Source organism: Panthera uncia, chromosome D2 (genome assembly GCF_023721935.1).
Source record: "Panthera uncia isolate 11264 chromosome D2, Puncia_PCG_1.0, whole genome shotgun sequence".
Lineage (NCBI taxonomy): Eukaryota > Metazoa > Chordata > Mammalia > Carnivora > Felidae > Panthera > Panthera uncia.
Window position 1 is genome coordinate 51,817,472 of NC_064818.1, and position 10,343 is coordinate 51,827,814.

Sequence of the window (10,343 nt, forward strand, 5' to 3'; positions counted from 1 at the left end):
AGCCCCCAAGCAGAGATTTCTACACGTATGTGCCCTTCCCCACCTCCAGACCCAGTTCATGAACATCAGTCTGGCATCATCTCCGGGGCTTGCACAACTCCTGAGTGGTCTAACTGAACCCTCACTGCACCCTATCAAGCAGATACTATTTCCCCATATTTCACAAGAGAAGAGCGAGGCTCAGAAAAATCACATAACCAGCTCCAAATCACACAGCTAATACATATCTAAGCTGGATTTTGACTTAAAACCAAGACTCTGGTACCAAAGCCTTGATGCCTTTTCCAAATAAGAAACTGAAGTTCCTGGGAGCTCCTGGGAAATGAAGGCAAATGGCTCTGAATGAGGTTAGGCATTGTGTTCACAAGTGCTACTAACCGTGTGGGACACTGGTGTTCCATTCCAGCCCCACTACTTCTATCCCAGCTAGCCCCTTTCTGGCACTCCAGTAGGGGGCGCCATGATCTTCCCACAGATCTCGTTTCCAGGGCCCCCTCTCCTAACTCCCCCAGGGAAGCTCACAGCAACCTGTCCCTCAATATTTTGGCCATGCCTGAAGTAAGAACTGAATTAAGCAGCACCTGGGTGACTCAGTCGGTTAAGCATCTGACTTCGCTTCAGGTCACGATCTCGCATTTGTGGGTGTGAGCCCTGCATCAGGCTCTGTGCTGACAGCTCTGAGCCTGGAGCCTGCTTTGGATTCTGTGTCTCCTCCTCTCTCTGCCCCTTCCCTGCTCGTGCTCTTTCTCTCTCTCAATAATAAACAAACATTAAAAAAAAAAAAGAAGTAAATTAAGTGCTAGAAATAATGAAGGGTTGGTGGTGAGCCCCCCATCCTACCTACCTCATGAACCTTGGGTACATTGAGGCCTTGGGCTCGCTGGCCTGGCCTACCAACACTCACCTCTTTTGGCCTCAGTACCTTGGCCAGGCTAGTAGTTAAGGCCTTTCTCACTTAATGGGGAAACCTGTTTTTTCAGGAAGTCAAGAGAAGCCACAGTCATTAATAATGGAGATTGGGCACTAGAACAGGCCAAAAGTCATGAAGAGGCTGGGAGACAAGAGCCCCTCCTGGTATATTAAAGCACACCGTACCCAACCATCTGCAGGACTTCTCACTTTGACACAGACACAACACAAATAAAAACCCAGATCACAGCAAACCGGTGACTATATTTTAATAAATCAAAGTCTGGAATCCTAAGCCTCAAACGATTCTTTAGGACACTCCAGGAAGGCAGACATTCATTCGAGTGCAGATTCACTTATCACCTCATATATTTTTATGTGTACTAAGGTTCCATGTTGGCTGAGGGGAGGGGAGCAGAGCAGGGAAACTAAACTCCTAAGGTAAGACAGAGTTGAAGGCTGAGTGAGTTAATGGGAACTTTTCCAATGAAACTCCACGTTGCTACAAAATGTTTTGTTCTGATCTGCCATCACAGTAACCTGAAATACAGAAAACAAAGTCATGACAGAAAGTTGGACCCAATGTTAAAGGTACATGGGGTATATCAGGATGGCCTTAGGGCTCAGCTTTATTCAAATGTTTCTTGTAGGGTTACAGCTAGATGTGGCAGTAATTCATCTGTAATTCATCGGCATCCTTAAGGCTTTCTGAAATCCTTTGAATTTCTCCGGGGGCAAGAGAGAGGGGACAGCATAGGAGCTGCTGTTTTAAAGTTTTCCTTTTACGTGCCTTAAATTGCCTCACTGAATCTTTTCTTTAAAAAAATTTTTAGTGGGTTTTTTTTTTTTTTTTTTTTGAGAGAGAGAGAGAGAGACAGAGTGCAAGTTAGGGAGGGGCAGAGAGAGAGAGGGACACACAGAATCTGAAGAAGCTCCAGCCTCCCAGCTGTCAGCACAGGGCTCAACATGGGGCTCAAACTCAACAACCATGAGATCATGACCTGAGCCAAAGTTGAAGGCTTAACTGACTGAGCCACCCAGGTGCCCCGCCTCACTGCATTTCAAAGGATTGGGAGCATATCCTCCTATCTCAGGAAGTGGAGGCCAAATCAGCCTGGCCTCAGTCACTCTGTGGGTGGTTCTATAGAATGTCCACCATGTCCTCGGTCATGTGTCAGCAGGCGGTTCTACAAGGAGGGTCGGGGTCACAAAACAACCATGGTTTGCATCCAACTCAATTGCCTGTGGGAGGTTTGGGGCAACCTGTGTAATCTTTCATAGCCTGAGTTTTCTCATCTGTAGAATGTGGATCATGAGAGTATCTACTTCATGAGGTGTCTCTGAGGATTAAGTGACATAATTCAGGGAAAGGGCTTGGTGTGCGGCCTGGCTGTGGTGAGATCCTTTGCGGACCCTCCATTTAGGCTGCCCCCAGGGTAGAGCATCAAAATCTTATTTTTTAATGTGTTTGGTTTAGGTTCGTATCTGTTTGGTGTGGCATGGGCCAGCTAGTTAGATGACTGGTGGAGGAGTTCAGTTCTGTTCTCTTTTTCTACATGCTAACATTACCCTATTTGGATTTTGAAACTCAGTTTCCCGTGGGAGTGAGTGTCATTTCAAAATAGACTGCACACTTTCCTCCAAAATGTTACTGGTTTTTAAAGCAAGATCAGACAGGGGTAGTGCTCGCTTAGGCAGCACATATGCTAAAAAAAAAAAAGATCAGATAAGAGTAACATCTATAAAAAGATTCAACGATTGTTCTGGGGAATCTCAAAAAACATAAGTGAGGAAAACCAGCTAGTCAATTTCATGGCACTCTAGTTCCATATGAGAAAAAGAGCATTTGTTGAAATGGTTCTGTTTCAAACTTGCTATGGTGAGGTCTCTCTTTAACTTATAAAAAAATTGTTTTTATTTATTTTTGAGAGAGAGAGAGAGAGAGAGAGAGAGGCAGAGTGTGAGTGGGGAAGGGGCAGAGAAAGAGGGAGACACAGAATCCGAAGCAGGCTCCAGGCTCTGAGCTGTCAGCACGGACCCCGACGCAGGGCTCAAACTCAAGAGCCTTGAGATCACAACCTAAGCTGAAGTCGGATGCTTAGCCAACGGAGCAATCCAGGCACCCCTCTCTTTAACTTTGGCAGCAATGGCCATTATTTGCTGCCCGGCTCTTCACTGGGGCTACTGACTCCCTAAACAATGTTAATTTTGTCCAAATGGTTTTTTGGGCAGTGTAGCCACACAGACTGGGCCTGGGGTAGCAGATATAAAGGAAGAGCCTGTCCTCTGCAGTTTGATTTAATTAAAAGTGCCAGGGTTTTGGAAAAGGGCTTTTGCCCATCCCTCCTGAAACAGCCCCATGATAAGGCCAATGAAAGATCTGGTCAAGAAGGACCAAACTGGGCCCAACAGGGCTCCTGAGACTCCCTGTTTTCTCTCTCTGGCAGAAGCACCGTATTTCACTGGCCTGTGGCCCAAACTCACTGCCCAGTGACCCCTCAGGAGAGTGTGCGGTGCCCTGACCCTCACCCACTCACCGTTGTGAACGATTAGCCTGTACTGCCTGGCCAGGCACAGCTCATCCTGTCTCTGCCGCACGATTTTCTGCACGTCCGGGGGAAGGCCGTTGGGGTCGCGGGCAAACACGAAGGAGTAGCTGTCAGCGCAGGTGCCGTCAAGGTTCAGGAGACGGCAGGAGTACTGCACCGCGTAGGTGTCATAGTCGGTGTCGATGATCCAGTGGTCATCATCTGCAAGCCAGAAAGCCACACTGCCAGTGCCGCTCCCTCAGCCAATGCAGGTGCCAGGGAAACTGACGAGCAGGCTCAAGAAACTGGTGACTTCCTGAAACTGGTTTTATTTCATTAGGAAACAGGAGACTACAGAGAATTCTGATGGCTTTTACAAAGCTGGGAAAATGAGAAAGTCTTTGTTCTCCTTTGCAGAAAAGAACCCTGGAGTTGAGGGCGTGGGGGGCCGCGTTCACTTCAACGATTATCTCCCACCCTGACAATAAATGTGATTGTATCTATCCAAAGAACCACAGAGAATGTGGGCCCATCGAAAACCACAAAATAGACCTTTCTACTGTTGTCTTCTCCATCCATTTTCTAACAATGTCTGTGCCTTTGTGGCTGATGTCTTCTCACTGCCCTGCTGCCCCCCGATCCACTGGAGGATGCCATTCTGATGATCCCCTTCACGGCTTTTCTGCTTCACCCTAATTCTGGCTTAGAAACCTGACATGCTTCTTCATGCTGGCAAAAGAGAGTAGTTTTTGTGTTGAGGACACAAGGTGCCCACCCTCTGACATCACATATTCATTCTTAGAAGCTTGTATTTTTCAGATCTCCCCTGACAGAGGCAGAGCTGAGCCCTTGAAGAATTTAGATTTTGTTTAGCCCTAAGGCTGGGAGGTAATAAGCCATGAAGAAGCGTACACAAAGTGGTATAAATGTCAACAAAGGCAGGATGAGAAATAACATTAATAAGAATGTATGTTTGAGAGATTTGGACTGGGGAAACAACAATGAATGCTCAGGTTTACCTGAATGCCTTATATTTGGTAAAAAGTGCCACATCTCCAGGGTGCCTGGGTGTCTCAGTTGGTTAAGCATCCAACTCTTGATTTCAGTTCAGATCATGATCTCACAGTTCATGGGATCAAGCCCTGTGCTGGGCTCCATGCTGACAGCTCAGAGCCTGATTGGGATTCTCTCTTTCCCTCTCTCTGCCTCTCCTGTGTGCACGGGCATGCTCTCTCTCTCAAGATACATAAATAAACTTTAAAAAAGGAACAAAATTTTAAAAATAAAACTTTTTTAAAAAGTGCCACATCTCTACTAATTTAACATTCTCATTAACATGTAGCCATGGCTAGGACTTTCTGAGCAATTAATTATGCATCGGTCACTGTGTAAACAATTATTCCTCCCGTCTACCCAAAAGTCCACACTGTTATTCCTATTTTACAGATGAGGAAACTGAGGTACAGAGAAACTAAATAACTTACCCAAGATCACAAAGAGCAGGACAGAAGTGGAGCCCACAGGCCTAACATCTACACCACATTAATTCCAGGCAGTACGTAACTTGGGGAAAGAGGGGACAAGAAACAAGAAACGAAAAGCCTCTGTGTCTCCATCTCCTTCCTGCCCCAGCTGTGAAGCAGGTGATGGTCCCTGTTCTATGTTGGTTCCATACGAGAGGAATGCAGAGGAACCCGGGTCCCCCGGCCTCAGAAAGCATAGGGGGACCTCTACTACCCACCTAAGCCACCTTAGGGTGTGCTTCTCAGCTCGGAGAACCCTGAGAGCGCCAGCTGAGGAGGGCTTCAGTGTGAATCCAGACCCGCAGGACAGCTGAGCCCACGGTTCAGCTCACTCCAGGCTCTCCAGGAGGAAGAGTGAGCCCCCGCTGTACCTCCAGGCTTTCCCACGGGACAGGGTCCGAGGCCACAGCTGAGGGTGCCCAGACACAGGAGCTGGGCCAGGAACAAAAGCCATGGGGCCGCCTGCTGGGCCTCACCCTGACCAGGGCCTTCCCTCACTGGCTCCCCAGCCTCTGGGCAAAGTCTTCTTCCTCTGCAAATGAAGTCATTTCTTCCCTGGTGATGGGGCTCAGTGTGTCTGTCAGAGGTGCCCCAGCAGCCAACCCCTCAGACACGAATGTGCTCTCCTTTGAAATGCTACCCCAATTCGAGATCGAGGCAGCTGTCAGCTCAGCAAATCTGCAGCTTAATTTTGTTTTTCCAAGATTGTTGCCAGAATGTGAATTCTGACTTAAGAACTAAATAGTTTTCAATGCTTGGTTTTAAGAAAATTGACTACTGTTCTTGACTTTTTTTTTTTAAAAAAAAGGCCTAAGTTGGTTTGGTTTGTCTCCAGGTTCTTTTTGGCTAAATAGTTCAAAGAAGAAGAATTTAAATCCTAACAATCCTTGCCAGATTCTCCCTCCTAAGGCAAGAGATGAACTGCCTGAGCGCCACTTGAAAGAATAAACTTGGTCCTCCAGCCTCCTCCCTCCCAGCAGCTGGGGGTGGGTCACCCTGTAGAGCCAGAATCCCCCAGACATTTCTGGATAGTAGCTGTCTGCATGCAACAGAGCTGGGGAGGGAGAGTGATCAAGGCAGCGGCCATATGGCCAGGAGCCCCCGCAGCTGCCTCTATACTGTACCCACATGGACGGGTTTAGAGGTTTTAACTAAATGCCAGTCCAAAAAACAAAGAAAACACTTAGTAGACGGAGCTGTCTCGGTGACCTGGTTCCCTTGCAGATCTGTTGCTCAGTGCAGTGGGCCAGGATCAGGTCCCCTCAGCATCCTACACCTGTGTCCTCCCATCATCAAAAGTGAAAACCTCCCTCCAGTTCTCGGTCTAATAGTCCAGTAGAGCCGGATGGTGGGTGTGATGCTATTTCTAATTGTCCCCCCCTCACCCCCCACCAAAGTCCAGCAGGCCCTGACAAAGTGAATGGAGTCTGATACCTTGAAACCTGAGTAAGCAAAGATAATCTTTGGATTGAATTATCTAGAGCAGTTTCTCAAGCTTCACTGTGCAGAAGGAGCATACCTAAGGACCATACCAAAAGTGCCAACTCTGGGGCCCGACCCCAAGAGTTTCTGATTCAGAAAGTCTGGGTTTGAGCTCACAAGTCTGCACTTTTAACAAGCACCCTGCTGATCCAGACGTAGGTGGTCTGGGGACCCAGGTTTCAAGAACTGATGTACATAACATTGTTATGTAGCCTGCACAGGCTCCTTTACCAGCAGAGTGATAGACTTTATCTGGAAGACAGACAAAGGAGAGTCTTTGTCCAGGTCTTTCAGGAATGGTCCGAAACAATAATGACCAAAGCTGATATTTTCTGAGCACTCATTATGCATCAGGTTAAGCATTTTTCATGCATTACCTTAATTTGTCCTTCCAACAATCTTATGAAATAGGAACTATTCATTATCCACATTTCTGTTAAGGAAATCAAAGTTCAGAGAGGCCAGTCAATGGTAAAGCCTACATTCCACCGAGATCGGTTGATGATGGCATTCCTTCACCCCTGAGACGTCCTGTTTGCTGCTGGCAGAGCTGGGGCAGAAGGAGGCCAGGATAGAGCACGCCCAAGGCTGGGGCAGCAAGCCGTGTTGGAGTCTGCTGACACTGACACTTAATATTCAACTTGAGAGATTTACTGCATTTATTTTTAAAATAACATGACAACAAATTTAGCGAGCCTTTGTTCCTGAGCTATTTTCTCTGCATAAGTGTACCTCGTTTTAAACACATCTGTTTGGTGAAATGCAGCATGTGAAGAGGGGGAGAGACTAAGAACGCAGGTCACTCTCTGAGGCTTCAGACCCTCCTGACCAAGTCGGGGTTTAATGCCAGACCAAGATCAAGGAAGAAAGAAATTGGCACAAGGAGAGATGGTAGAGTTTGTAAAAGCCCCCCACCTCCCCAGGCCCCAAAGCATGTAAGATACAGGAAGGTAGAAACAACAAATCATACGGTCTGTGGGACACTTAGAAAACACGGGGGCAGCTCATGCCCTGGGCAAAGAGGTATCACTAAGTGCCACTAAGTAGCCACGTGGCCCTGGGCTAGTCACTTCTCTAAAAGATACCTCAGTTTCTTCACTTGTAAAATGAGAGGCTTGAACTGATGGTCTCTGTGGGACCTCCCATCCCGTGCCCAGAAGATGAAATGTAACTCATGCCTGGGGAGAAAATGAAGCACTAATAATCTACACTTGCGGAGAACACACATCTCAGGCATTTTTCTAACTTTCTGCAGGTCAACTCACTGCATCCACAGAAGACAACTCCATGAGGCAAGGGCTATGATCACCTCCTTTTGTAGAGGAGGAAACTGAGGGACTGACAGGATAAGGAACACACCTGAGTTCCCACAGGTAGTGGGTCGAGTTAGGATTTGAACTCAGGCAGTCTAACTTTTAAACCCGGCAGGATCGGGGTGCCTGGGTGGCTCAGTCGGTTAAGCGTCCGACTTCAGCTCAGGTCATGATCTCACGGTCCATGAGTTCGAGCCCCACGTCGGACTCTGGGCTGATGGCTCAGAGCCTGGAGCCTGCTTCCCTCCCTCTTCTGTGTCTCCCTCTCTCTCTGCCCCTCCCCTGTTCATGCTCTGTCTGTCTCAAAAATAAATACACGTTAAAAAAAAAAAAAAAATTTAAACCCTGCATGCTTGACCACTATCCAGCACTGCTTCTTTCCTGAAAGGGAATCTCACAAGGAACTGAATTCTGAGCCTTCCATATTGTAGTCATCTCACGGAATATCTATAGCTATCGCTTTAAAGATTTTAAGTTTTTTTTGTTTTTGTTTTTTTTTGCCTCCAGATGAAATCCTAGGTAGAATCTCAACCTACCAGAGGTAAAAGCAAGACTAATCTGGTTTGGTAGCAAAGGAGGGGGTAGGACACAAGAAGCAAACCCCACCTCCTCATCGGGTTCTCTCCCACTCTTCCCAAATGCACTACCAGCAGAATACTAGCTCTTTCCAGAGTGGATCTCAAAATGCAACAGAGCATTATGTGTTTACGTTTACTAAAAATTAGTAATCTTGTACCCCCAGTATTGATTTTTGTAATTCATTACCAGAAACGCCTATCTTTCACACTAAATGAATCACTCTAGGAAGTTTTGCTGCATTATTTAAAATACTTTTTTACTACTTACCTGGGAGTTGGAATCCCTGGCTTTTGACACTGGCTCCCACAAACTTGTATGACCGTGGGCAAATCAATACTTTCTCTTGGTCTCAGTTTATTCATCTGTATATTGAACCCCCTTTGTAGGGGTAACTCCCTAAGATCCCATGATATGTCCCCCTTGGCCTGCATTATTTCCTGGGTACCAAATGGATTCCAGATTTGAAACTTAAGAGAAATGGAAAGAAAGTCAAAAAGGCAGGTAAATGTTGTGTTCTTATGATCAACCTAGATTTTAGGATGTTTTTCTGAGTCTTCAACACCCTGTCTGTCCCCCATCTGAGTTTTGGTGCTTGGGAGAAAGCAGAGAGATCAGTGCCACCCAGAACACTGTGCCTGGCTCAGAATCTCAGCATCTGCAGGCAGGGCACCCCGGAGTCAGCCAACCCTATGCACAGTGCTCCTCACATCCTTGGATAAAGGTCTCCCAGCCTCTGCTGGGGCCCCAAGTAATCAAGCTGTCTCAGGGATTCAGCCCAATGAAATGGAGGAAATACAAAACCAGGGTGAATGGTGAGGTGGGATGGGTCTTGGGGAGATGGGAAGTCTGAGCATGGAGAAGGCTACACACCTTGGCACAGTGGCTGGATAGGAAAATGGCAGAAGGAGGTCACCTAACAAGCCCAAAGTCCTTTTGAGCTTGGGCCAGGTTTTCTGAGCTGGAGGTAGGGAAAGTGGGCAGGGAGGGGGCCTGGTCAGTCCCAATCTCACCTCCCCAACCTCAGGCCCTGCTCAGGGTTCCTGCCACTTACAGACCATTCTTTCCAAGAGTGCCGCTGAAGAAGAAACTCGGCAATCTGGCCAGGTATGACCCCCCATCCCCTGAGATGGTCCTACTGAACTGACTACTCACTTCCTTTCTGGAGAAAGGACGCTACGCCCCAATACTTCATCTTGAACTTAGCAGAGTCCTCAGTGTCTGTGAAGGTGCCCACCATGTCTGCGCACACGTCCCAATTACTGCAAAAGCCAAAGAGATCCTGAGCCAGGCCGACAAAGGGCTTCCTCCCACCATCCCACCCGGAGGCTGCCCCCCCCCCCCCCCCCCGCCCTCCCCAGTCAGGGTTGGGTGCTCAGCTGGAGATGGGGGGCTGAGGGAGGCTCTGACTTCAAAAGACGGACTCGGCCCTTGGCCGTGGCGCTCATCTGGCCATTCTCATCCACAGAGAACTCGGCGACGATGTTGTCCTGCAGAAAGAGGCCCTCGGGGTCCTTCTTGGCCATGGCGTACCAGGTCCCGGAGAACTGCGAAAGAGGCGAGCGCGGGGTTTGGAGGCTCGGCGTGCAGGGCCGGCCTCCGGGAAGGGAGAACGCGGGGCACCGGGGACCGCCCGGCAGATACCTACCCGAGCCTTGTCGAAGTTCTCCTTCACTCGGAAGCTGCTCACCCGGCAGTCGCGTTCCGCCCGGGCGCTGCCCAGCGCGGCCAGAAGCACCAGCGCCCACACCCACGCCATCGTGCCCAGAAGTCAGTCCTGCGGGTACCGCGCGCCGTGAGCGCCCGCCCGCGACCCCCGGGCCCTGCCCGCCCGCCCCGCCCGCCCCGCCCGCGACCCCCGGCCCTGTCCGCCCGCCAGCCCGCGACCCCCGGCCGGCTCGCGGCCCCCGGCCCCTGCCCCGGCCCCCGCCCCGCCGCCGCTCACCGCCCGGAGCTGCGCGCAAGCCTGGTGGCGGCGTGGTGCGCGTGGAGCCAGGGAGACGAGCGCGCCG

General features: G+C 49.2%; 1 protein-coding gene across 1 annotated transcript; it reads right to left on the minus strand.

Annotated features, from left to right (window-relative positions):
* Nucleotides 1-1,292: 1,292 nt before the first annotated feature.
* Nucleotides 1,293-10,343, minus strand: RBP4 (retinol binding protein 4). The gene is made up of 6 exons (XM_049646439.1): nt 10,277-10,343; nt 9,980-10,108; nt 9,742-9,878; nt 9,487-9,593; nt 3,447-3,659; nt 1,293-1,449 (listed from the first exon to the last, which is right to left on the minus strand). Exons 2-6 carry the CDS (start codon nt 10,088-10,090, stop codon nt 1,412-1,414), a joined length of 606 nt encoding a protein of 201 aa, XP_049502396.1. The 5' UTR covers nt 10,091-10,108; nt 10,277-10,343; the 3' UTR covers nt 1,293-1,411.

What these genes read in the sequence shown, in the direction of transcription:
- RBP4 (XM_049646439.1), bottom strand. Translation starts at nt 10,090, where the DNA reads ATGGCGTGGGTGTGGGCGCTGGTGCTTCTGGCCGCGCTGGGCAGCGCC. An exon ending in AGAACTTCGACAAGGCTCGG is followed by an intron (nt 9,879 to 9,979) that starts GTAGGTATCTGC and finishes CCTCTTTCGCAG; the next exon opens with TTCTCCGGGACCTGGTACGC. An exon ending in GGCCGAGTCCGTCTTTTGAA is followed by an intron (nt 9,594 to 9,741) that starts GTCAGAGCCTCC and finishes TGGCTTTTGCAG; the next exon opens with TAATTGGGACGTGTGCGCAG.